The sequence below is a fragment of the Myotis myotis genome, unplaced genomic scaffold (assembly GCF_014108235.1).
Source record: "Myotis myotis isolate mMyoMyo1 unplaced genomic scaffold, mMyoMyo1.p scaffold_m19_p_17, whole genome shotgun sequence".
NCBI lineage: Eukaryota > Metazoa > Chordata > Mammalia > Chiroptera > Vespertilionidae > Myotis > Myotis myotis.
The window spans coordinates 11414677-11441179 of NW_023416321.1; the positions used below are offsets into that span (position 1 = coordinate 11414677).

A 26503-nucleotide genomic window follows, 5' to 3' on the forward strand; every position below is an offset into this window, starting at 1 on the left:
CTCCACCTCCTCCCTGCGGCCAGACAGCACTGTGTCCTACTCCCCCCCCCCCCCCCCCCGCCCCCAGGAGGGCGGCCCATTCAGCAGGAAGCTGGGCGTCCTTCCTGGAGTTTAATCTGCAGGCTCTTGCTGGAGTCTGAGTCTGTGTCCACTAATTGAGGCTCGGACACGAATGGGGATCACTTGTCCTCCCCCAGTTGATCCTCCCCAGTTGATCCGTAACCCAATGGCAGGTAGGGTTGCTTTCCCCTTACGTGGGACCCCGCCCCTTTAAGGAAACCAGTTCTTATTGTTGGTAATGAAATGTCCGGGCTGTCTGTCTGACCTGGCAACCAGGTAGCCTGGGAAAATGTCTCCAGGCTGGGCTCCCCAAGTGTGGGTGGGTTTGTGTAGAGGGAATTGGAACCATCCCTCCGCTGAAGGCCAAGCTCACCAGGCCTCCCTGCATGGAGGCCAAGTGGGCTTACCGAATACAGTAACACCAGGGATAGCAGCAGCAACGGAAGGCTCCCCATAACAGCAGCTGCCACTGGCTCCACGCCGGCCCGGACGCATTCCCAGTTTTTCCTGTATTAACTAATTTAATTCATACACCAGCAGTTCGCATTGCCGTGAGGAAACGGCGGCACAGAGAGGTTAAGTCACTTGCACACGGTCACGCAGCCAGTAAGCAGTGGAACCCAAACCCAAAGCAAGTCTTCATGCTTCACCGAGGTGCTGCCCCACTTCTTAGAATGAACTAAAGCTTGCCCCTCGACGGCAGAAAGCAAGCCCATGGGAACGTCAAATGAGAATGAGGCTGAGACTTCTGAGGGGAACTGGAGCTAGGGCTCAGGAAGGACTTCCCCAGGGTGTGGCCATCAGTCCACTCGGGCCTGTGGAGGGTGGAGCCTGGTGCAGGCCTCTAGGAGCCTTGGTTTGTAGCAAAGAGAGGGAGACAGATTCAGAGTCTGGAGCTCAACAGCCCTGGGGGCTGACTGGGGCGGGGGGCGGGTGAGGGGGGTCAAGGTACAAAGGGAGAGGAGTTAAGGTCTGAGCAACCAAAAGGTGACTCAGCGAGGCCTGGCAGGACTTGGGGAAACAGCTTGGACGAAAGCCAGGGGGTGGGAAAAAGGGGAGGATATAGGTCTGCCAGCCTGGGGCGGGGCTGGGGCGGGGAGGAGAATTGGATGTTCAGTGGTGGGAGAGAGTATTAGGGGAGGGAGCTGAGTGGTGGAGGGAGCCGAGTGGTAGAGGGCCATCTATATATATAAAAGCCTAAGCAACTGTTCCATCAACTGTTTCCTATGATGTGCACTGACCACCAGGGGGCAGACGCTCAACGCACAGGCATGGGAACATGGAACAGACTGATGAATCTTTGAGGGAAGGGGGGATGGGGAAGGGTGGGAAGAGAGTAACTAAAGACTTTATATGCATACTAGAGGCCCATTGCATGGATTCGTGCACTGATGGGGTCTCTTGGGGATCAGGCCGAAACTGTCAATCCGACATCCCCCAGATTGCGAGAGGGCACAGGCCAGGCCAAGGGACCCCACCAGTGCACGAATCTGTGCATGGGGCCTCTAGTTAGAATATAAAAACAGGAAAGAAAGCCCAGGAAATGCTGGCCTCTGGAAATATATATCCACTGTGGTGTCCACTCATATCATCTTGAGAGCGCCTACCACCTGCCAGGCACTTTTCTAAACACTCATTTAATCCCGCAGCAATCCTAGGAGGTAGCTCTATATTAGCCCCATTTTACAGTTGAGGAAACTGAGACACAGAGGGGTGAAGCAACTTGTGGAGGACATTCAGCTTTGAATCCAGGCTGTCTACACCCAGAACCCCTGCCTCGGTCACAGGCCACGGAGCTGGCGCCATAGAACGTCTTGTTTGTCCTCCCGCCGCCCATCGCGTGTGTGAGGCTCCCCCACACAACAGTAGGGAAGACTGTAGGGTGGCTCAGAGGCAGTGTCAGGCTGGACCCCAAAGTCGGGGGGCTGACTCCCAGGCTGATGACTCTGCCGGTCCTGTGCCCCAGCATCCAGATGTTCCACCACTTCACCATCCGTGAGAACACGGAGGAGCTGCGGCAGATGGCAGCGAGGCGAGAGGTGCCCAGGCCCCTCTCCACCCAGCCCATGTTCAAGGTGCGCACAGGCCAGCACGAGCCCATGTTCAACGTGCGCACAGGCCGGCAGCTGCCTCCCCAGGTGGACAGCGCCCAGGTGCCCCTCATCCTGGACCAGCGCTGAGGGCCCGCCCAGGTGGGTCCAGCAGGGCAGTGCCAGCCTCATTTTTCTGGGAACAAGAGCCTTTGTGTCAAGGTTGGGGCAGGTGGAGGGGGGTGGAAGAGGTCAAGGGAGGGACACACAGACCTGCCCACCCACTGAGGCAGCAGTGAGGGGTTGCTCAGCAGTGCGGGGTCCAGGCCCCCCAATGCCAAGCACTCGTGGTCAGAGTATCAGGGTGGGGAAGGCAGGAGAACCAGGGCCTGGACCTCACAACCCCCACTCTCTCCCCCCTCTGCTGTTCCAGCTCCAGCCTTGGCCTCGTCCTCCCTTCGGCCCCGACTCACAGAGCAGCCGCCACCCAGGGCCACATCCTTCCTCCTGATTCTGGCTCCCGGTCCGATGGCCTCCAGGCTTGGAACAAGCAGAGGGATGAGGGGGGGGGGGCAGGTGAGGGTGTCTGGGGTCAGGGCACCCAGAATAAATACCTGCAGCTCTGCCCATCTACCGCTGCCCGTGCCTTCTTCTCATCAGCCTCCCTGTGCCCCTCGTTGCCTTGGGGCTGATGGCTTAGGACCAAGTGGGGCCGCCCCTGTCTGATGGTGGGGCTCCTGGTTGAGGATTCCTGAGGAAGGCCCCCACATTGTCCTTGGAAGGGCCCCCAAAGTGTCCTACTCCTTTCTCTCTCTCCCCAGAATCCCTACCTTCAAAATATGCCCCGAATCCATCCCCTTCTCACGGTCTCCACTTGCCAGTCCTGCACCAGGGTCTCTCTCCCAGACCCTGAAACAGCCTCCCCTCGTCCTCTCTGCCCCCTCCCTGCCCCACCTGTCTCGTCTCCAACAGCAGCCAAGCCCATCCTGTAACAGGAAAAATCAGGGGGTCTTGCCCTGTGCTCGCACCTCTGACCTGTGCACCTCTCAGACCTCGGCACCCCACCCTCTTCACTCACCAGCCCCAGCCACACTGCCTCCTAACACACTCATTTTAGGCCCCGGCCTCTGCGGTTCCCTCTGCCAGGAACCCAGTCCCCGCAGCGCACACAGCTACCTCCTCACTGCGATGTCAGGTCCTCAGAGAGGCCCACCCCTCCTCTGAGAGCCCCCTCCGGCCCAGCCTCGGGGCGGCAGAGCTGTTCTGTGTGGTGTCTTGCTGGGGTCCTCCTCTGTGCCCTAGGGGGCACAGAGCCTGCACACAGTAGGCACTCTGGAAAGATGCTCTGAAGGAATGAATGCAGGTCTGGGTTGCTCAGAGCTGGGCAGGGCCATCGCCAACGTTTCTATCATCGTGTTCTGGTCCCCTCCCTGCTGGGCACCCCATACCCCCAGTTAGTTAATCCCATAGGCACCGGCGGGGGCCGGCAGGGGCTCAGTGTCGGCACTGTGTGTGCTCAATAGACGTCTGTCTTTGGGGGTTCACCCCCCAGCACGTGGGCTCTCTGGCGAGTAGGTGCCTCTGATTTCTCATTCACAATTTCCTCCTTTTCCCGGGGCCCCTCATTTGGCCAAACCAGGAGCTGCACGGAATCTGCTCAGATCGGAGCAGCCGGCCTGGGGCAGCTCGTCCTTGAATCCTCCCCCTGGAGGAGGGGTCCCTCTGTGCTCCCACCTCGGGCCTCGGGCTCCTCCTGTGCCCGCCAGGACGGGATGGGAGGAGCTCAAGGCCAGCCCCTCACTGCCCTCTGCTTCCTGCTCTGCCTTGGCTCTTGGCAGCGCCTTCTTCCCTGCTCAGCTCCAAGGAGCACACGGGAGCCTGGCTGCCGGCCTGGGAGGAAGTGGCCCAGACAAGTAGCTGGGAGGATGGCGTGACTGCACAGGACATCGAGCTGTGCCTGGTCACACTCGCGCGCACGCCCAGCCTTCCCTGGCGGCACAGGGGAGGGCACGGCACACTCGGCACCCCTGTACTCACTGGGGGGTAGGATTCCACTGGGCGGTCAGTCCTGCCCCTCCCCACCCCCCACAGCCGAGGACACACAGCCACAGTGTCCCCACCATCTCCACCAGGAGACTCCACCTCACGCCTTGCTCCACCCTCGGCTCCTGCCATCCCTCAGCTGGCACTGCCCACGTGGCCCAGGGAGTGGCCTCCACCTTCACCCTAACAGAGCCCACACGTGGCCTGACTCTAGACGTTTCCTCACTGCCTCTCCGCCAGACACGGGACAGGGGCACTGCCCACGGTGGGCCCAGCCCTCACCCGCACACACTTCATTTCACCAGAGCCCCCTTGGCCTGCGTGTTGGGGTTCAGGGTCAGATGGAGCTCTAACACCTAGTTTACTCACAGACATTGATCGTGGCTGCCTCGGGCCCTTGTGAGGATTTGGGAGGGCCCGACGAGTGCCCGGCACCTGGCGGCTCCCAAGCATGGAGACCTTATTACATACAAGTGCTCACGCAATCACCCCCAAACCAGAGGTCCGTGGGGTCTCCCTGCCCCCTAAGCTCCAGGTGAAGTGGGCTCAGTTTCTGTTCTGCGCCCTGTGAAGAGTTCAAGCTCTCCCCGTGAGTGGGGGGCGGAGGCTGAAACCCTGCCGCTCTGGGGCGTGGTCGGCTGCCCGCGCTGTGCTGTCTGGTGGGGCAGCTGCTGGCCCCCCGAGGCCGCCGGGCATTTGAAATGTGTCCCGTCCAAGTTGAGATGGGCGGCACGTGCAATGGAAATGGCAGCACTGGGGGATATATTGGTTCAGTAAAGTCTACGCTTACAATGAACATCACCTGTTTCTTTTTATAGTTTTATTATGGCCGCTGGGACATTAAAACAACTTAACGTGGCTCACGTTATATTTTGATCGGGCAGCGTGGGTTTCATGGCACGTCCTTATCTCCACTCCAGATTGACCAAAACCCAGAACTCAGCCCCTTCCCTCGCCTGCTCCAGGCCCACTCACACCAGGCCTCTGTGGCTGCATCAGTTTTCCAAAGCCTCAGGGAGCGGGCAGGACTCCCCACGGCAGTGAAGTCACTGAGAACTTGTTTACGTGGCCGCCTTATTCTAAGGAATGTGCTTTGCTCACCGCTCCATCCCATCTTTCTCTTCCTCCCTCTGTCTTATGCTGAGAAAACCCCACCTTCTCCAACCCGCATGCACCGCACTCACCTCCCTCGGCCTGGCCAGGGGCGTCCCCGCAGCCGTGGAGATCTCCGTGTGAGTGAAGGTCCGATTGCCCTCTGAGACAGACGCGCCTTCTCCCAGGGTCTTGCCTCGTGCTCCGTGGGCATTGCCTAGCCTACCTTCGTTCCCCCCCTGGGGCACACACCAGGAAGGGGACACAGAGACACAGCCGCTCACGAGCCCTAGCGACCCGCTGGCCCCAGGACTTCAGGACGATGGTCTTCCCCCCGCCCAGCCCCTCCTAATTTCCCCCACACTCCTCCCTGCTCCACCCGCCCCATTCATCCTCATCACACAGGCGGGCCCTCCCAGGCCCTGTCATGCCCACGCACACATGTCCCCAAGGCTAGACCCAAGCCTTCTTGGCTCATACAGAGCCTCCTGCCACCGTGTGTGCGGGGGGAGCTGTCCCCGCATTTACAGACCCCTCACCCATTCCCAACACACCCGCACACGTGCAAGGCCCCTGTGAACACAGACGCACTTGCTCCTCGGTGGGTGGGCACCCAGAGAGGGAGACATTCTCACCCACACAGTGTGGCTGGTTGGACCCCTCTCACTCCCACCGCCTCCCACACTCACGGCCGCCTCGCAGCCTCCTCCTTAGTGGGGGGGGGGGGGGGGCGTGGAAGGGTGTCTCAGCTTTGAGAGCAGCCCCACGATCTCCCGTCCCATGCTCTCCACACGCCCCCCACCTGAGGCTCCCACGCTCCAGCTAGGAACCCCTCCCAGCTCCCCTACTCTAAACCTCACCCAGCTCAGTCCAGGAAGGCCTGGGAGGCGCTTGGGAGGCTGAGGGTTAAGGAGCTGGGGAAAAGGGAGGGGAAACCCACCACATTTCGGTCACAGAAAATCCTGCCGGCAGATGGGCTCACCTCACCAAGGGGACCCAGGATTCTGAGAGCAGGAAAAAAATAAAACATCCAAACAAAGCCGCCTTCTTTTCTAGAATTTTCCATCTGGATCTGACTGAGAAGTCATCCACAGGATCATGGCCCATCTCCTCACAGAGAAGCAAAAGGCGAGTCCCTCGGAGCAGCCCTGGGGACAGGGCCGGTGCCACCACGCGGGGGGCAGCAGGGTCTGGGGGAGCCGGTCCGCGCGGCTGTATTTAGGGCAGCCGTGATGTCAGCGGGAAGGAGGGCTGGAGTTGGGGATGTGGTACAATGGCCCCTTTGTCCCCCTCCTCTCCTGCACAAGCACTGAAACCACATTCTGGCCTCACACCACGTGATGCAGACACAGAGCTGCACAGCAGGGCATCACCACCCCCACAGCCCTGATGTCCCGTGTCCCCTCCGGTGCCCTCGCTGGGACACGTGCACACGCACACACACAGGCACACACACTCATGCACCTGTGGGTGGATTTGCATACATGTGGTGAGAGGCGTATTCACTCCTTGCCTAATGGCCATGGGTAGCTGCTAAAATTAATGACTAAAACTAATGACAATTTAAAATTGAGTTGTTCAGCTGCACTACCCACATGTCTGGTGCTCCGAAGCCACGCGTGGCTATGGCTGCAGCGTGGACAGCACAGGTGGGGTGCCGCCCAGCGCTGCGAGAGCCCTGGCCTGCGCCTTCCCCGCTGCCTGCTCCCACTTCTGGGCTGGCTGGCTGGCTCCCTCCTCCTCTCACACTTGCTCTCTCGAGTTCCGCAAGGCACACAGCTCCACACTCTCACCTAGAAGGCCCGTGTCCCTCTCCTCCTCTCTCTTTAGTCTCCATATCCACGCACAGCCTCTGTGCCAGCCCCGCAGCTGAGCGCCCGGCCTCCGGCCTCCTGCCTCCGTCAGCTGCTCCTGGCCTGGAGGGAGGAAGGGTGAAGACAGGGCAGCGCACAATGACAGCACTGCCTGGTACTGAGGCGAAGATGAGTTTGTGGACAGGGAGGGCTCTGAAAAGTCAGAGGGGGCAAACTCGGCTGGGGCGGGCAGGAGGACGAGGGGACACGAGACCTTTGGGCATGGCTGGGGGGGGGGAGCAAAAGCAGACATAAAGGAAGCCGCATAAAGAAAGGCCTGGCCGTGGGAAGTGGGGTGCATGTGCGGGAATTTCGATCACCCTCTCTGGCTGGTGTGCCGGTGTGGGCAGGGGAGGGCACAGGGAGAATGCCCAGGTGCATAGCGGCCAGGTAGAGCCTTGGATGCCAGGCTCAGGAAGCTTCTGGATCCCCCAGGGGGCAGGTGGGGAAGGGGTGAGACTGCCCAGGGCCCCAGGGGCCGGAGGTCCAGGTAGATGGGGGTTACCTAGGCAGGTGCCAGCAGGCCACTGATTGATCAGTCCATCACCACGGCACCAGGTAATTTGCATATGACTAAGCCCTTCTTGTCATGCCAGTTTCTTACCCTCTCTAGACTAATTCCCTGTCTACACTGTCCTGATTGTGTTAGAAGTGCTGATGATGAATTATTCAAGGCCATAATGAATGGCCATGACTACTTAATGAGGATCGCAGGCTTTTCCATCTTTCCAGAGGCCGGTGGAGGAACACGGAAGTTTAGGCCTAAGACCTTGGATGGGAGGTGGGGACAACTGTAACTGTCTCCAGGCCTCTGGGCGCCTGGTCTGCTCCGGACTTCGGACTCTCTGGATCCTGTGTTCCCACTGACTGCACGCTGTCTCCCTTCCCCCTTGGGGGCCTCAGGGACTCAGGCAGGCAGGGGTGTGGGCAGCAGAGGGGAAGGGAAAAGGGAGGGGAGGAAGAAGCAGGAGTAAGAGGCAAGGATTTTAAAAGGATAAGGAATGGGCAGGGGGCAGGGGCTGGGCAAAAGGACCTGTCCAGGCCACCCCACCCCCAGGGGGCCTCATATCTTGGGGACATAGAAGGCCAAGAGGGATCCAGTCCATGCTCAGCGCGGTTGGGGCCTGTCGCCTTCCAGGTGGCACCTGCACACGCCTTGTCTGCAGGTCTCCCAGGCCCCTGGGCAGCCTCCCCGCTCCTTCCCCTGGAGCCCTGGAGGGTGAGCAGGACCCCAGGTCTCCCCACAGGCCTCCGCCAGGCACAGGCACCCCCTTCACGTGCTGTGCTGCCAGCTGCTCCTTCGGAGGAGCTCAGTGAGGGTGAGGCGGGGGGGGGGGGGGGGGCCACATTCCCCTCCGTGTTTGCCCAGGGTGAGGCCTTGCTGAGGGCTTCTAGGTACCCTCACCGGTCCCACCTCCATCACCCAGTCCCCCAGGGGCAGTACCTTCTCATGTCCCCCAACCCTGCAGGGTGCCCACAGCAGGGGAGAGGGCAGCAGAATGGGTGGCTTTGATGGGAAAGTGGGCATGAGGCTCTGGAGGGAGTCGTGTGTGTGTGTGTGTGTGTGTGTGTGTGTGTGCGCGCGCGTGTGTGTGTGTTGCTGCACATGTACTATAAGGGGGGGGGGAGGGTTTTGGGGAGACTTGTAAGGAAGCTTGCCTGAGAAAGGGAAGAAAATAGGTTAAGGTATACGAACGGTAAGAGGGAAGAAGAGGGACCAAGGAGGGTGCTAGATGCGGGGAGGGGGGATGAAATGGGCAAGGAAAGGAAGGAGAGCCCCCCCCCCACCTCCCTCCCCACCCCCGACTCCAAGGAAGGAAATGAGGAGGCCACTGCACGTATGTTTGGGTCATTTCCACATGCTTTATTCCAGCAATCAAAATAATTAAAAACATCTCAAATTATTATACACATACAAAATAGGTACAGAGTCTCTTGCTTCCTCCCACCCCAGGGGGAAATCTGCTTTGTGCTTTGGGGAATTTGTGCTCTGAAACCCAGGAGGACGAAGGACAGACTAGGAGAGAGGAGTGAGGCTGGGAGGAGCTGAGGAGGAGGGGGTTTCAGAGAAGAGAGGTCTGGAGAGAGAGGCCCGAGCAGGCGAGGGGGTGGGGAGAGAGGGCGAGGAGTGAGTGGCACACGCTCTCCCCTGTGGTAAGTAGCACCTTGAGAAAATTCACATGCGTCTCCATCCACGAGAGAAAAAAAAAACACCAAAGAATTCAGAAGACTTGGAACAAAAAGGAACATTTGCTGGCCTGATGGTCGGGGTGGGGCATCTCCACTTCTATAGCACCAGTGATCCTCTCGCCACCCCACCCCATCACAGAGATGTAGCACCTTTGATATAAAACGGGGAGCCCCTTCCATCCTGCCCCCGTCCCGCCCCCACGCCGTTGCCCCGGTGACACATAGAGAGGTAGTCTTTCAGCAACACAGTTACACAAGGAACGGAGCAGTCTCTCCCATCAGCCCTGGCGCACGGGGACCGACACGTTTCCACTGTCGTGGCCCCTCCTGACTCTCCTCCAAACCAGGCGATGCAGGGCCTGTGGCCCCCCAGCACGCCCTCCTCAAAAACGAAGAGGGGAATGTGGCGAGGCCCGGGGACCTCAGATGGTGAAGCTTCTTTGGCAGTCTGAGAACCCCAGGTTCCCCCAGGGCTTGGGGGTGCGGGGTGAGGGAGGGCCACTCGGGTGTTTTAGCATTGCCTTTGGTTGCTGGGCAGACAATGCATGGTTTCCTGTGTCTTTGGGGGAGACTTAGTTTTGGGGAGCAGTGGAGGGGAGGCCCCAAGAAGGCATGGAGAAGGGAGCAGAAAGGGCAGCGTTGGGGTGTCATACGCCCAACGGGCAGAAAAGGACTTATCCCCACATGGGTCTTCAAGCAAGTGGACCAAGCTTCCTTTTTTAAAAAGTTATTTATTTATTCTTTTTTTTTTTGGTTTTTGGTAAGGTTGAATGTGGTTTTGGTTTTTGGTCATGTTCAGTTGGTCAAAGATAAAAACTAAGTTTGAGAGATGAATGCAAAGGAAAAAAAAATTTTCCAAAGTCCATGTGAAATTGGTTCCCATTTTTGACTTTTTGGGGGGGTTCAGTTTGGGTTGTTTGTCTGTTTCCGAGGTCAGGGGCCATGGGTTTGGGTGGGAGGGAGCCAGGTGGGGGTGGAGGGAGTTTACAGGAAGCAGACAGGGCCAACGTTCATGCCGAATTCCTGGTCTGGGGCGCCAATGTCCAAGGGGGCCACATCGATGATGGGCAGGCGGGAGGTCTTGGTGGTTTTGTATTCGATCACTGTCTTGCCCCAGGCTCCGGTGTGACTCTGGGCGGAGGGGAGACAATGGGAGAGGGGCGTCACCGGTGGGAGTGAGGGCGGGGAGCACGAGGGCCTGCCTGGAAAGCCACGGCCCAGAGAGGGGCCCTTCCCCGGGGACTCACCGTGCAGCCGTCGTAGGTGACAGTGTAGGTGAAACGGCTGTTGCCCTCGGACCGGAGCTCGATCTCGTTGGAGCCCTGGAGGAGCAGGGACTTCTTGAGGTTGCCTGTCTGCTGGTCCAGGTAGGCCACGCTGTTCTTGCAGTGGTAGGTGAGGTTCTGGGAGGCCTCGGTGGACATCAGGCGCAGGAAGGTCAGCTGGATGGCCACGTCGGCGGGGTCGGAGTCCTGGCCGCCATACTCGAACTGCAAGAGGCCGGGAGAGCAAAGAGAGAGTGAGCGGCCGTCCTGGAGCCTCTAGTCCTGGCCCCGTCCCTGGAGTCCTCGGACAGCATCGTGACCTCCCACGGGCACCTTCTGTCTGAGCCGGTCTTAGGGGCCCAGGACCCCGGCTTCTCCCCCCGGCTCTGTCCGTCACACCCAGCAGAGGCCTAGAGCACCCAGACCTTCGCTCACGCCCCTCCTGTGCCCCTCGCCCCCCATCTTGTGAGAGTGGCTCCGGGGTTCAGCTCACGCACCTGGAATCCTCCGGTCATGCTCTCGCCGAACCAGACGTGCTTCTTCTCCTTGGGGTTCTTGCTGATGTACCAGTTCTTCTGGGCCACGGTGGGCTGAGTGGGGTACACGCAGGTCTCGCCGGTCTCCATGTTGCAGAAGACCTTGATGGCGTCCAGGTTGCAGCCTTGGTTGGGGTCAATCCAGTATTCTCCTGCGATGGGGCAGGGCGAGGAGGAGTCAGGGGAGGCCTGGGAGGCGGGGCGCGCCTGGGCATGAACCCCTCGGGGCAGGAGGGGGAGGATGGGCATGGGGTGGGGGGTGGGCGGGCGTGTCCTCACCGCTCTTCCAGTCAGAGTGGCACATCTTGAGGTCGCGGCAGGTGCGGGCGGGGTTCTTGCGGCTGCCTTCGGGGCTCCGGATGTTCTCAATCTGCTGGCTCAGGCTCTTGAGGGTGGTGTCCACCTCGAGGTCACGGTCACGGACCACATTGGCATCATCGGCCCGGTAGTAGCGGCCACCATCGTGGGCCTTCTCTTGAGGAGGCTGGGGCATGAAGCTGAAGTCGAAACCGCCGCTGGGAGGACCAGGGGGACCAGGGGGGCCAGGAGGGCCGGGGGGACCCTGCAAGGAAAGGGAAGAGAGTGGGGTTCTCCGGGGTTTGAGCATCTCAGGGCTGGAGGGCCACGAGCAGACAGGATGGGGAGCTACGTACAACAGGACCAGCATCACCAGTGCGACCACGAGGACCAGGGGGTCCGATGGGGCCGGCGAGACCGTTGAGACCATCTTTGCCAGCAGCACCGGGAGAGCCGGGGGGACCCTGCAGAGGGGATGATGGTTAAAGACAGTCTGCCCAGAAGCACAGGACCGCCCCACACTGGGGAGCAGCCCGCCACCCTCCCCGCCTGGCGCTCATCATTGCTCATTCCCACCGCTGGGCCAGGAGACCCGGGGGAGGAAGGAGCAGGCGGGGGATGCCCAAGGCTGGGGAGATGGCTTAGGACTCTGCTTCCCCTCCCCCAGCCCCATCTCTGGACCCTTCTCCAGAGAGGTGAGGAGCGCCTGTGTCCCAGGCCAAGGGCCCTGATGTGAACCTGGACTTGGGGCCCAAGAAGAGGAGGTAGAAGGCGAGACTTACACGGGGACCAGCGGGACCAGAAGCTCCAGAGGGACCTTGCTCACCAGGAGAGCCCTGAGGGAGACGCAAAGGCGATTCAGGCCCGTTGTGGGTCAGTGCGGCCAGCAACCTGCCCCACCCCATCAATCAGGGAGTCTACAGGCTGAGACCCCGCCCACAGGCCTTCCATACACCCTTCGCCCTCTCAGAAGCGCCTTGGAAATGCCCACAGATGTTCGGATCCCAGTCCTCACTAGGGAGAAGTGAGAATGACTATCCAGAGGGGGGAAATTGAAGCCAAAGTGCCCCCGCCCCTCATCACACAGCAAGGCCTGGGGAGAGGGTAAGAGAAGACTCGATGGCAGCTGGGGCTGGGGAGGTACTCACAGGAGGGCCAGGGGGACCCTGGAGGCCGGAGAAACCACGGTGACCCTTGATGCCTCTGTCGCCTTGTTCGCCTGTCTCACCCTTGTCACCACGGGGGCCTTGGGGTCCCTAGAAGAGTGGAGGAGATAGAATGTCAGGAGGAAGGTCCGTGAGCACTGAGTGGGGTGCTGTCCACACCTGGACAGGGTTCTGAGGACACGAGGGCCAGGGCAGGACTTACAGTGGGGCCACGGGCGCCAGCGGGGCCGATGGGGCCAGCAGGACCAGCAGGACCCTGGGGAGAGCAGAGAGGGTGTTAGATCCGGCCCTGGGAAGCCCCGGCTAAGGGCTGGCCCAGCACGAGCTGCTGTTGAAACCACTCCTTGGCCAGATCCCCTTTTCCTCCCATCCTTCCCACTGTGCCCCCTCTCCCAAGCTCCAGAGCAAACTATGGAATTCAGGCTGTGTGTAAGCTGGGCAATTAACTGGGGACAACTCCATCCTCGGAGGCGACGGGCACTGTGGGGAGGGGCCTCGAGGCTGAGCTGTGGCTGTTTTCTGGGGAGCCAAGGGCCTGGCCCCCTTGCAAGACCTCCAGTCCTCCCCCCGCCTGGCTGAGGTCAGATGTCCGCCTGCAGGACCCTAGCGGCCTGGAGTGTCCCGGCCTGACCCGAAGTAGCCAGCGGGAGCCCAGCTACTTACAGTCTCACCACGGTCGCCACTCTTGCCAGCAGGGCCGACTGGGCCAGGGGCACCAGGAGCGCCAGGAGCGCCTGGGGGTCCAGCAGGGCCGGTCTCACCACGGTCACCCTGGGAGGGGAGAGGAGCAGAGGCCGGGTCAGCCCCAGATGAAGGGCCCGGTGGGGCTGGGGGAGCAGCAGACGCGGCTGTGGCCCGGGGGGGCGCAGCCATCTCACCTTGGGGCCAGGAGATCCATCTCGTCCGGGGGAGCCCTCAGCACCAGGTGATCCCTGCAGGGAGCGGGAGAGAGGTCGGCATCAGCCAGGGGGAGGGAGGCTCAGGCCAAGGCCCCCATGGCCCTGCGGTGGGCACTGGCATCGCACAGGGCTGGCAACTGCTTACCTCACGTCCAGACTCGCCAGGGGGTCCAGCCAATCCAGGGGGTCCCATGGGACCAGGGGGGCCACGTTCGCCACTGGAGCCAGAAGGACCTTGTTTGCCAGGTTCACCCTTAGGTAGAAGAAAGGGTCAGGCCAGAGACGGGGCGGGGGGTCCTGAGAGCCCCCTGGTCAGCTAGCACATTAGTCTTTGCTGGCTCCACCCCCCATCCTGCACCCTCCGAGTCCTATGACAGTTCCTCTCGGGTCCCCCAAGATGAGGGGGCACTCACAGAGGGGCCAGGAAGACCGGGGAAGCCTCGCTCTCCTCGCTGACCGGGCAGGCCGACCACACCACGCTGTCCAGCAATGCCTTGAGGTCCAGGGGTTCCGGGGGAGCCCTGTGGGAGGCAGACAGTGGTGAGGGGCCCTGCCGTGGCCAGGGACCACTCTTCCCCAGCCAGGCCCCTCCGGAGCGCGCACTTACAGCAGGTCCATCAGAGCCAGGGGATCCTTTCTCGCCAGCAGGGCCGGGGGGGCCAGGGGGACCGACTTCACCGGGACGTCCAGCGGGGCCGGTCTCACCACGGGGGCCTTTGCCGCCTTCTTTGCCAGCAGGGCCAGGAGGGCCAGGGGGTCCAGCATTTCCCTGGATGAGGAGAAGAGGGGCTGTCAGATTCCACCGGATTCCAGAGCATCCCTGGGGCCTCCATCAGGCCCAGGACGCTCCTGACAGCCGGTGCCCCCCGCCCCGCCCCTCCCAGCAGCGGAGTCTCCACCGGGGATACTCACAGAGGGGCCGGGGGGACCAACGCGGCCAGCAGCACCAGGGAAACCAGTAGCACCCTAGCCGAGAGGACAAGGAAGACGTCAGGAGGAGAAGGGCGCCCTTACCTGGCCCAGCCGCCCCTTCCTCCAAACCAGCCGGGGAGCCCAGCAGACACTCGGAGTGAGCTACTCACAGGGGGACCAGCGCTGCCGCGGGCACCTTTGGGTCCAGGAGCACCAACGTTACCCTGGAGGGGAGCACAGAGGCGTCAAGGCTGGGCCAGCCCGGGGTCCAGGCCTGTGGCAGCTCGGGGCCGAGGGCGGGATACTCACAATGGGGCCAGGGGGGCCGGCGGGGCCAGCAGGGCCAGCGGGACCAGCATCGCCTTTAGCACCAGCATCACCGGGTTCGCCTTTAGCACCAGGCTGGCCATCAGCACCCTGGAGGAGGAGGAGGAGGAGGAGGAGGAGGAGGAGGAGGGAGTTGGTGAGTAGCGGGGAGGGATATGGCAGTGTCACAGGTCAGCTGCTGGGCTGGGGCAGTGACTCGGGGCAGGAAGATACTTGAATGGGAGACATCCCAGCCCTTCCCCCTCCCGACTCAGGACGCTGCTTCTGTCTTCATCCAGGCCCCCAAGGCCCCCGGTCCCAGTTGGTGAGAAGAAATGAAGGGAGTCTTGATACTCACAGGGGGGCCAGCGAAGCCAGCAGGGCCAGGGGGACCAGGCTCACCACGGTCTCCCTAGAAGACAAGGAGGCAAACTGGAGAGAGGCCCTGGCGTGGGGGAGGCGGGAGGGGGCGCTGGAGGGACAGGCGAGGAGGAGGGGCCCTGAGGAGGGTCTCCAGGGGCCAGGCAGGGATGACAGCAAAGGTGGAGGAGGGTAGGAAGGGCTGGGGGACGGGCGGAGGGAGAGAAGGGCCAAGGACGAGGCGTGCACTCTGTACTTACGGGGGCACCACGAGCTCCAGTGGGACCAGCAGGGCCGCTAGGACCTGTTTCACCCTGAAAGGGGGGGGCAAGAGGCTCAGGGTCAGGGTCCTCCCTGCGTACTCCTGGCAGACTAACCCCAGGAGAGCCTCCCTCCCTTCAGATTCCCCGCCTTCAGGTTGTCAGCACCGAGCCACGCCCAGGCTTGCTGGGAAAGCTGTGTTAGGGAAGACGGTAAGGAGGCAGCCACTCACCTTGTCACCAGGGGCACCAGCAGGGCCAGGAGGACCGATGGGGCCAGTCAGACCTCGGACGCCATCTTTGCCAGGAGCACCGTCAGCACCTTTGGGACCAGCATCGCCCTAGAAACATGGGACAGCCTGAGACTTGCAGCGTGGAGCCGGGAGGTGGCCTAGCGTGTCTGGCTGGTGTCTGGGACCCCGCCCCAGCTCTGCCCTGCCCCCGCGCCCAGGACCCCACAAACGTTTCCGAGGAAAAGGTGCTTGCAGAGGGTAAGAGGCCCTGCCTTGTGTAGAGGGATGAACAAGGGAGTCCCCCATCCAGGAGAAAGCCCCACCTCTCGTTGCCAAGGTAACTCATGGGGAGAGAAGGGCCTGGACCACAGCTAGAGGATTCATCAGCAGAAAGGCCGGAGGGGAAGATGGCAGGGAGGGGAGAGAGAGGCCGAGGGATCCAGAGTAGACAGAGGAGGGGAACCACACGGGGTTGGACTTACTCTGTCACCCTTCGGGCCTGGAAGACCAGCTGCACCTCGTTCACCAGGCATTCCCTGAAGGCCAGGGGCACCCTGGCTGCCGGGGGCTCCAGGGGCACCAGCATCACCCTAAATGGCAACCAAGAGGACTGGAGTGAGGCCTGGGCTTCCAGGATGACGTCATAGCCTTGAGCCCCTCTTATTGGTTTCGAGGCCTGGGACAGGCATCCGCTGAGAGTAAAGGCTCACAGCCAGCACTTCAGGCTGCACCTGGACCCCACCCCAGCAGGGTCCCCCACCCCTCCCTCACATCTAGGTGGCTTTGGTCACAGCCAGGTGTCCCCGGCCGCAGGAGGGGTGAGACCCCGTCCCTGTGCTGTCCTTACCTTAGCACCATCATTGCCAGGGGCACCATTGGATCCGCGGGGACCAGCAGGGCCGGGGGGACCTTGCACACCACGCTCTCCAGGGAAACCTCTCTCGCCCTAGGAGAAGAGGGAGGGAGGGACTCGTGATGGTGGCTCCAGAGGCAGCCAGCCCGGGGCATCTGGATGGGAGCGGCAGAGGCTCTACTTACTCTTGCTCCAGAGGGGCCAGGGGCACCGAGGTCTCCAGGAGCACCCTGAGGGGGAGGGAGGGACAGACAGTGAGCAAAGGCCACGGGGCCTCAGCCCTAGAAAGCACCTGCCCTCCTGCCGGGGGGTGGCCCAGGCTCTGCGATGAGAGACCAGCGCCTTTGTGGCACTGAGCTAGGATCACCCCTCTACTCTCTGCGCCCCCAACTTTGGGTTGAAGGAAAGTTCCAGCATCTCTAAGCAGAAGTCATGCAGACTAGCAGCCGAGCAGCTCCTTCCAGAGCGCGTCCTGCACAGGCGCAGCTGCCTGCTTCCCTCTGTGCTGCTCCCTTCATGGTGGGAAGTCCTGCCTGGTGTCTAACCATTATCCCTCCAGCTGCCGGTGTCTAGTTAACTCGGAGGCCGGCCCCTCCCTCTGTACTCCCTGCATCCCTGCCTCTTACCTGTTCACCGGGTTTGCCTGCTTCACCGGGAGGACCAGCGGGGCCAGGGAGACCCTGGAGGTGGGAAATGGGGGAGGGGAGAGAAGGGGATTAGAATTCAGAAGAGAGCAAAGGGGAACTCCCAACCCGCTCCCAGCCCCCTGACAGCTGTGAGGCCTCACCTGGAATCCGGGGGAGCCAGCAGGGCCTTGTTCACCTCTCTCACCAGCAGGGCCCTGTCAGGGGAGAATGTGGTCAGAAAGGCCCAGGAAAGGCGCGGCAGGTGTCGTCCCGCTGCTGCCCCCCTGTGCCCCGCCCCGTGCAGGCCTCCCTGCAGGGCCACTTACAGCAGGGCCAGGGGCTCCCTGAGCTCCAGCCTCTCCGTCTTTGCCAGCGGGACCCTGTGGGGGGAGAGCAAAGAAGAACTCAGGGTGGTGAGGTGGCTGGAGGAAGAGGGGCAGGTGGGCGGGCCTGGGGCTGGGGGTCCGGGGGCCCTAGTGATGGGCAGCGAGGAGGAAGGGTAAGATGCTTACCACAGCGCCGGGGGGTCCGGGAACACCTCGCTCTCCAGCTTTGCCGGGTTCTCCCTGGGGGGAAAGTCAGGGCTGAGGGGCTGCAGTGGGAGAGCAGGGCGTCCCAGGTCCCTCCTGTCCACTCGGAGCGTAATTTTTAAAGGGACTTTCCTATCCACCAGCTCCGGCCCCTGGGGAAATGCCTTTGTGGTCCCTTAGCCTCTCCCTCGGACACATGCCCCTTCCGGCTCATCCCTCCTCCCTCTCCCCTTCCTTCTCCCCGTCATATGCCTGTGGTGACCTGAGCTGCAAAGGGCTTTCATCTCTTCTGATATCTCCTTTCAAACCTCAAAGAACCCCCAAGATTTGGGGGTAACTATTATATAAAGGGACTACCCCATCTCCGTGTGTGTATGGGGGGAAGGGTGCAGATACCAACAATATTTATTTCCAGGGATAGAGCCATGGTAGTGGTGTCAGGCGAGGTCTTTCATTTTATGAATAGGGAGACTGGGGTCCAGAGAGGGGCCGTGAGTGGCCTGAGGCCACACAGCAAATCAGCGGCAGAGCTGGGTCCAGAAACCAGGACTCTCTCCTCCCCGTGTGTCTGTCCCCGGCTCTGTGATGCTCCTCCCTGAATACTCACAGCAGCACCTTTAGGTCCAGGGAATCCCATCACACCAGCCTGACCACGGGCACCAGGGGGGCCTGGAGGTCCGGGGCGACCATCTTGACCAGCGGGACCCTGGGAATGGAAGTCACAAAAGCCGAGGTGAGAACGGTGGGGGGGGGGGGGGAGGTGTCAGGAGAGGGGAAGGGGGCCCAGGGAGGAGTGATACTCACAGTGGGGCCAGTTTTGCCATCAGGACCGGGGCTGCCAGGGCTGCCAGTCAGACCCTAAGGGAGCAGAGGTGTGAGTGGTGAGGGAGAGGGTGCGGAGGGGCGGGGAGGAGGACAGTGGAGGCTGGGGAGGGGGCACTCCAGACGGCAGGTCCGTGGTCCTGCTCCAGCTCCAGAGCACCTCATCCCCGAGCCAACACGGGACAGGCAGGGGCCGGGCCAGGCTGGGCAGAGGGCTGGGGTCTCACCTTGGCACCAGGCAGACCAGCTTCACCGGGGCGACCAGCTTCACCAGGAGAGCCTTTGGGGCCAGCGGGGCCAGGAGAACCGCGTTCGCCAGCGGGGCCCTGGTTGGGGGGGTCACAGGAACAATTAGGGTCTCAGGCCTAGGCCTCTTTCCCAGGGGCAGCATCATCTTCCTCCCAGGGAGATGGGGGGCTTGGGGGGCATTGTTGGAGGTGGGAAGGCCAAGGTGAGGCCGAGTGTGGAGAGAGAAGCCTGTAGCCACAGCATGGGGCACAAGGGCTGGGCAGCGTGCGTGAGTGCGTGCGTGCGTGTGCGTGTGCGTGTGCGTGTGCGTGGGTGGTGGGGGTGACTACATCTGAAAAAGGGAAGTAAAGGGCAAGGGGCAGCAGGGTCAGCCTCCAGCCACGAAGAGAGGTTACCTTGGGGCCAGCAACGCCATCTGCACCAGGGAAACCACGGCTACCAGGTCCACCCTGCAGGAGGAGAGGAAGTCAGTGAGCTCAGACTTGGGGCGCCGGGCTGGCACTGGGGACAGAGGAGGGGGCTCTTACACGCTCGCCAGGGGGTCCGGGCAGGCCGGCAGGTCCGGGTTCACCTCGGGCTCCTCGCTTTCCTTCCTCTCCAGCAGGGCCAGGGGGTCCTTGAATACCAGTGGGGCCCTGGAGACAGCAGAGAGGAGGGGACAGCCTGTAGTGAGGGGCCCTCCGGGTGCCCGCTCCCCCGCTGGCTGAGGCTGGGCCTCCCTGCATCTCCTCTCAGGCGGACGGGGCTGAGCTGCAGGGGGACTTACGGGCTCTCCCTTGGCACCAGTGTCTCCTTTGTTTCCGGGGGCACCAGGTTCACCCTGTGTGTGGGAAGAGAAGAGGATGAGCCATAAGATGGGGTGCTCAGTTGGCCTTGACCCCCAGACAAGGGCCACACTGGAGCCAGTGCAGAATGGGGCAGAAGTAAGAGAGTAGCACTTACGCTGTTACCCTTGGGGCCAGGGGCACCGCTGGGGCCCTGTGGTCCAGAGGGGCCTCGGGCACCAGGGAAGCCAGGAGCACCAGCAATACCAGGAGCGCCCTGTAGGGGGCAGAACAAGTTGAGTCAAGTTGAGTGAAGGGCACAGGGCAGATGGGAGGTGGGCACCAGGGGCAGCTCTGAAACCTCAGGACACTTACGTTGGCACCTTTAGCACCAGGCTGTCCATCAGCACCAGGGTTTCCCTGTGGCACAGAAAGAGGCGGGTGAGTGACAGTCAAGGACTCTGAGTTGGGGAGGGGCATGGGGCACCGAGGAAGCAATACTTACAGCAGGGCCAGCAGCACCAGCAGGGCCAGGGGGGCCGGGTTCACCACGCACACCCTGGGGACCTTCAGAGCCTCGGGATCCTTGGGGACCAGCTTCACCCTGGATGGGAAGAAAGGACATGTCAGGAGCCACCCTGGCAGCCCAACCTCACCTTTGGAAGGTGGGGAGTGAGGGGGTGGGGGTGAAGGGTAGGGACAGGAGACCAAGAGTCAGGACTCCAAGATCAGAGAAAGGGACCCCAGGACAAAGGTGTTGGGGAGTGGACTTCTCTCTTGCCACTCTGGGTCCCTCTGGTTTGGGGAGCAAGGAGACACCTTGGCCCATGGGAGCCATGCTCAGAGGAAGGCAGGGGTCTCACCTTAGCACCAACAGCACCAGGGAATCCAGGAGGGCCAGCAGGACCAGTGGGACCCTGTGAATGAAAAGGAGATGTTAGCAAGAAGGAAAGTGGCAGGTGCCAGTCACACCCTGGGACAGAAGAGGTCTTGGGGTTCAGACCAACATGGCCCATCTCCAGTGTTATCCCCAAGAGCTCACACTGAAACCCTGCCCACTTCCAGGCGCTGAGGTCTAGGGGCCACACTTACAGGGGGTCCAGCAGCACCAGTAGCACCATCGTTTCCACGAGCACCCTGTAGGAGAGGGAGGAAGCCTTGGTTACATCCACTGAGCATTGGCCAGTCCTTGTAGCTCCTGGGGGGCTCCTTCCAGAGCCCAGGGATCCCCCAAGGGACCAGGAGTACTTACAGCAGGGCCAGGGGCTCCAGGGCGACCTCTCTCACCAGGCAGACCACGGGGTCCCTGGCAACAAAACCAAGAAAAACCTAGTGAGATGGAGGGCACACCCATTTCCCTCAAGCTCCCATTGTGCCCCGTACACCCTGCTCCCTCTCTTCCTTCTAGAACTGGACACACTCACCATCTGACCAGGGACTCCATTTTCACCAGGGCTACCAGGCTCACCCTATAGAGCAGAGAAGAGAATTAGGCATTGGTTCAGGGTGGGACTGGGCGGGAGGTGGAGGACCATGACATTCAGACAGCCTCTTACCTTGGGACCAGCGGGACCAGCATCTCCCTTGGCACCATCCAAACCACTGAAACCCTAAGATAGAAAGGAGGGAGCAGGTAAGACCCTGTGGAGGGGGAGGGTCACCTTGACACCCACCCAGACCTGAGAAGGAGCCTCAGGAGCTCACCACAGACATTGCCCTGTCTCTGAGCTAGTCTCAACCCAACTGGCCCAAGATCTCATCCAATCCCCTTCTCAGAATTTCTTTCCCAATGGATGTAAGTTCCTTTGGATGTCTACTCTCTGTCCCTTGGGACTTCTGTGGCTGCCTCCCACCATGACACACACCAGGGACCTTTGGGGAAGGGGTTGGAATGGTGGGATGCTGGGACTTTGGGAGCTTAGATGACTCATAGCGGACTCACTCTGTGTCCCTTCATTCCAGGGAGACCAGCTGTTCCGGGCAATCCCCGAGCACCCTGGAAGGAAAAGAAAAGAAAGGCAGGGCCATTAGAAGACACCACCACTCTGGACACAGATCCCAAACGAAGCCCAAATACAGGAGAGCTGGGGGCTGGCCACACTGTCTTGCTCACCTGAGGTCCAGGAGGCCCACGCTCGCCAGGACGACCAGGCTTTCCAGCTTCACCCTGAGAGGGAGAGAAAAGGCCGTCATGCCCATGTTCCTGGGCTGGAAACGTGTGGAGAGTCTGAATCTTCTTGGGATTGTTGAAGGTCAGGCTTAGGGGCGCAGCGCTTTATCTTTGAATTTAGACTGCAATCTAAATCTACCCTGAAACCCTTGTTTGGTGAATTTTAATTTCCTCCAAAGGAATTTCTGTTTATTTCTGTCACCAGCATTTTAATCTCATCAGATGGAAAGCAGACCTGAGGTGCCCAGAGCAATGAAGCTTAAGGAAGTCACTTGCCCTGAGGGGCAGGGGTGGGATTTGCTTACAGTGGAGAGAAAGGAGAAACATCCCACAAAGGGTGAAGATCATTGTTGAAGGGCAGTCCTGTGCATCAGGGTGAACGTCTCCCTTTTCTGTGTATTACCCCCAAAGGCGGTGGGGCACTGGGTGGGGAGTATAGGGCCTTAGCTCAGAGAGGCAGTGGGTCAGGTGGTGTCTTCTCATGGTGGCCACTTACATCATCTCCGTTCTTGCCAGGGGGGCCAGGAGGACCACGGGGACCCATGGGACCCTAGAGGAGATAGGAAAAAAGGAGGTTACCATTACCAGGATAAGGAAAAAGGGAGGGAAAGGAGGCAAGGAAGACTCCAGATGGGAATGGAGAATCCATGTATTTGCAGAAGGAGGTGTATTTGTACACGGAGGACAAGTTGGGGAGAGGGCACTTACTGAAGCGCCAGGCTCGCCAGGCTCACCAGGGGGGCCTTGGAAACCTTGGGGACCCTGGAGGACAAGGAGAGAGGGGTGGGGTTAGAAGGGCAGGTTCCGGCCAACCTTTTCCCATCTCACCAAGAGATCCCAATCCTTCATCCCAATCCTCCCACTAAAAGCCCAAAGCTCAAGATGGTGTGTGAAGATACCCCGGATACTCACAGGTGAGCCAGGGGGGCCAGGGAGACCACGAGGACCAGAAGGACCCTACAGAAGAAGAAAAGAAGGCGCTGATGACATCTCTGTGGGAAGGTGCAACAAGGGTGTAGTCTTGCTGTCTCCCATGGGTTCCTCTTGGGACCACCCAGTTGCCTTGCATTCTCTCTGGGCTCTGAGGTCCCAGTGGTCATCTTGACCCTCCTAGGTTATCTCTGCCACCCCTCTATGCCATCACTGGCCCATCTTGTGTGGATCCCCATCAGCTCTTCTTCTGTCATCTCTACTCCCCCTGGTGGCTCACCATGGGACCGGGCACGGAAACTCCAGCTGATTTCTCGTCATAGCCATAAGACATCTGGGGAGCAAAGTTCTAGGGGAAAAAACCAGAGAGAGCGTATGAGAAAGTGGGGTTGGGACAGTGAGTTGAAAGGCAGGAGACGGCACCAATAATGGGACAAACAGACATCATGTGCCTCCCGATGGGATGCACGAAGCAGGACAACATCACGTGTGAGATAGTCCTGCCAAAAACCCATCCGTGGAATCTGGTCATGAAGACGCAGCCGACCAACCCAAACTAAGGGACAGTTTACCAAACAAATGGGCTCTTCAGAAAAGCTCAGTGTCATGAAAGACCAAAAAAAAAAAAAAAAAAAAAAAAAAAGAAGAAGTCTGAGGAATGTTCCCGATGAAAGGAAAACTAATGAGACATAACAATAAAATGCAATTCATGATCCTGGATTGGATCCTGGAATTGGAAAAAATAATGCTATAGAATAGGACATTGGTGAAATTTGAATAGGGATGGTATATTAAGTATAGTATTGCATCACTGTTAAATTTCCAAAATGTAATCATTGTGCAATGGGCCTGTACGAGAATGTTCTCCCCCCCCCCCCCCCCCCCCCCCGCCAAGAAATAACCACTAGTTAATTTAGGAACAAAGGGACATACTACCAGCAACTCACTCCCAAACAAACGGTCCAGAAAGAAAAAGAACCATAATTATATGTATATATAGACAGACTAATAAAGCGAATGGGACACACTGAGCAGGGTATATGAGAGTTCTTGGCACTGTTCTGGAAGCTTTTCTTTTAAGTTTGAAGTTATTTCAAAATATAAAGACTGCCATCTGCCAAAACAAAACCAAAAACCGGGGGGTGGGGAGGGAGGAGAGGGGCACTCGCCACTTACTCCTCCGAGGCCAGGGGGTCCAGGAGGTCCGGGGGGCCCGGGGGGGCCGGGAAGGCCAGGCTGTCCAGGGATGCCATCTCGGCCAGGGGGGCCTGCGGGTCCCTGGAGCGGGAGAGGGCAGGCGGGTGAGCACAGGCCAGGAGCCACGCCCACCGCCAGCCCTCCGCTGCCCAAAGCGCCACGCTTCTTACCCTCGGGCCTCGGGGGCCGGTGTCTCCTTTGGGTCCCTTTGGGGTTGGGAGAGAAGAAACTGGGTTAGAGAAGGGAGGGCCATGGGGAGCCAGGGGAGGGGTGGCGCAAGTCGAGGGCGGAGGATTACCTCGACTCCTGCGGTTTCTAGATCCGTAGGCGACACTAGGGGGAGAAGAAGCGCGGGTTAGAGGCAGGGCTTGCTCGGGTGCACCGGCCGCAAAGACCTCCAAGGCTTGGGCCGGGGCCGCTCCCCCGCCCTCCCCAGCCCCAGCCCCAGGCGCAGAGGAGCCCTACCCTCGCCGTCGGGGCAGACCGGGCAGCACTCGCCCGGGGGGGCTACGGCGCCGGGGCAGTTCTTGGTGTCCTCGCAGATCACGTCATCGCACAACACGTTGCCATTGTCGCAGACGCAGATCTGACAGACCTCGGGTTTCCATACTTCTCGGTCGTGGTACCTGATGCCGTTCTGTACGCAGGTGACTGGTGGGACTGCGGCGAGACAGGGGACGCGGGGCCGTCAGCCCCCGCCGCCGAGCTCCAGGGATCCCAGCCCTCCCCGCCGTCCCCTCCGTCTTGGAGACATATTTAGATTTTCCGTTTCCCGCCTCCTCCCCCCCCTCCTCTCCCCAAATCCTTAAAAGCTCATAAGCTCATCTGCTCCTCATCAGCGCCAGTGACAGCGCCGAGGCGCCTCGCCAGAGCCGCTATAACTCTTTCCAGTTCTCAGGAATTTAAACAAAGCTTTAGGCGGGGGTTGCGTCCAACTCCGACCTCAGCCCATTGGTGCTGAGGCCAAGGGAAATAAAAAGCCATTGGGTTGGGGGACGGGGAGGGGAGGGGGGGAGAGAGGGAACAGGAGGGGCCCCATCCCGAGGGCAGGCTGGTGGGGAGGGGTCTGGATGGCGCCCGGAGGAGGAGGGGGTGGGAGGAGAGATGGGAGGTCCAGCCCCCATTCCTCCCGATTCCCCAGGCAGGTGGGATGGCGTGGGCGGGGCTACGAGGATGGGGCGGGGCTGGTTGGCGCGGGGTCCCGCCCAGAGACTTGAAATATACCCCCAGAGTTGGATACGCCCAAACCTCCAGCGCCCATACGTATCCAAAACCTTCTCTCTGGGACAACCCCCGTTTCCCAAAGCCAGCCAGTGCTTCTGGGTCACCCCGCAGCCAAAGAACCCACAAGTCCGCAAGTAGTGATGTAGTTAACCCGGCCACCGCACCAGCGTCTACCCAGACGGCCACTAGGTGGCGGCAGCACTAAACAATTTCCCTGGATCGGACGCTTCTTTAGAGTCAGGGGCCACCCCGCGGCCAGCTTTATTTTCTAGGTCTAGAGGTGGGGTTCACCCTCCGCAATAACCCCCGCTCCCCGCTCCAGCTCCTGCGCGGGGAAGCGCGGGACAGGGAGGAACGGTTCTCAATCTTGATCAGCAGAGGGCGCAAGGACCCCCCGCCCTGCCCAGTCCTCTCCCAAGTTTCTCATCCTCCAACCCGCCCACTCTCTGCGCCCCCTCCCCCCGCGGCCCAGCACCCCCGCGGCCCCAGCAACACTGTCTAGCCTGCAGAGGGCAAACAATCTTTCCCTATGAATCATCCCACAGCCTTCCTGATGGTTTTTACGTCTTGGGCTCCAAATGCCTAGCTCGGCGCCCCCATCCCATCTTCGACGTACTCTCCCCGCGTCCCGCGCTCAGACCCCCTTTTCCCCGGCGGTACCCCACCGTGCGCGCTCAGGACCCCCGCCTGTGCTAACGCAAGTGGCGCTCCATCCTCCACTCCCGCTCCCGGGGGCGTTCATCCCCACCCTCCCCACCCAGGGTGCGTTCCCCTCCCTCCCAGGGTGCCAGAGAAGCGCCCTCCGCACCCCCCTTCCATCACCGAGTCCCCGGAGCACCCCGAGTCTCCGTTTCAGTGGCGGACTCCCGGGACCGGGCGCAGGTTGCGACACCAAGTAGCCCGGACTCTGCAAAGTTTGGGACTTACTGTCTTCTTCTTGGCCCTCCTCTTGGCCGTGCGTCAGGAGGGCGGTGGCCGCTAAGAGGAGCAGGAGCCGGAGGTCCACAAAGCTGAACATGTCTAGACCCTAGACATGTAGACTCTTTGCGGCTGGGGTGGGGGTTAGCGTCCGCTCATGCGTGGCCTCACAGTCCGCGTGCCTCCTGCTCCGACCCCGAGGAGAAACTCCCGTCTGCTCCGACCGGTGGCCCGGGCCCCTTTTATACCATCCCGACGGCGAGTGGGGAGGAACCCGGCCCCTAGGAGAGGGGGAGCCGGCCGCCCGTCCCCCAGCCAATCACAGCTGCCTGGCCCGGCCCCCAATTTGGGAGTTGGAACGGAGAGGAGGAGGAGGAGGAGGGAAGAGAAGGGGAGTCCACCGCACATCTCCCCCCTTCGCAGCTCTGCCTCCCCAGCCCCCCAAGCCAGCCCGGGCTAGAGATGCTACTGCTGGGGTGCGGCTAGGTCCTCAATGTAGTGTAGGCTAAAGAGTGGGCAGGGGAGCCCCTTCCCCTTTCTTCCTGGGACCCCCAATCTGGAAGAACTGGAATTGGAGAGCAGGGTGGAGAGCCTCCTGAAGGTGGAAGGATTGGGGGTGGTTGGGAGAGGGTCCTCCTGGCCATGCCTCATGCACCCCCCACCCCAGCCGTGGCAAGAGCAAAGGGATGGGTATGAAGAGGCCGGCTGGGACCCCCCT

The 26503-nt window shown here is 60.9% G+C and overlaps 2 protein-coding genes across 4 annotated transcripts in view; one reads left to right on the top strand and one right to left on the bottom strand.

Annotated features, from left to right (window-relative positions):
• SGCA (sarcoglycan alpha) overlaps nt 1-2717 on the top strand; it is an 11318-nt gene extending 8601 nt beyond the window's left edge. Inside the window, exons 9-11 of one of the 3 annotated variants that reach the window (XM_036341962.1) lie at nt 2027-2145; nt 2179-2252; nt 2524-2714. In XM_036341962.1, the coding sequence (XP_036197855.1) occupies nt 2027-2145; nt 2179-2240 (181 nt within the window). In that variant the 3' untranslated portion in view covers nt 2241-2252; nt 2524-2714. Of the gene's footprint in view, nt 1-2026; nt 2253-2523 lie in introns of all 3 variants that reach the window. The other 2 variants (XM_036341963.1, XM_036341961.1) reach the window with 2 other exon arrangements.
• A 6202-nt stretch (nt 2718-8919) lies between these two features.
• COL1A1 (collagen type I alpha 1 chain) lies at nt 8920-26016 on the bottom strand. The gene is made up of 51 exons (XM_036340999.1): nt 25795-26016; nt 24109-24303; nt 23942-23976; nt 23814-23849; nt 23623-23724; nt 22727-22795; nt 22429-22473; nt 22225-22278; nt 22013-22066; nt 21460-21513; nt 21289-21342; nt 20903-20956; nt 20771-20815; nt 20599-20652; nt 20439-20483; nt 20210-20263; nt 19852-19950; nt 19722-19766; nt 19525-19623; nt 19349-19402; nt 19110-19217; nt 18978-19031; nt 18561-18659; nt 18316-18369; nt 18119-18217; nt 17494-17547; nt 17308-17361; nt 17143-17196; nt 16982-17035; nt 16541-16585; nt 16350-16448; nt 15985-16092; nt 15503-15610; nt 15270-15323; nt 15008-15061; nt 14653-14760; nt 14514-14567; nt 14344-14397; nt 14039-14200; nt 13845-13952; nt 13577-13684; nt 13411-13464; nt 13196-13303; nt 12735-12788; nt 12515-12622; nt 12149-12202; nt 11723-11830; nt 11349-11631; nt 11031-11221; nt 10516-10758; nt 8920-10399 (listed from the first exon to the last, which is right to left on the bottom strand). Exons 1-51 carry the CDS (start codon nt 25883-25885, stop codon nt 10253-10255), a joined length of 4380 nt encoding a protein of 1459 aa, XP_036196892.1. The 5' UTR covers nt 25886-26016; the 3' UTR covers nt 8920-10252.
• Between the last annotated feature and the right edge of the window lie 487 nt (nt 26017-26503).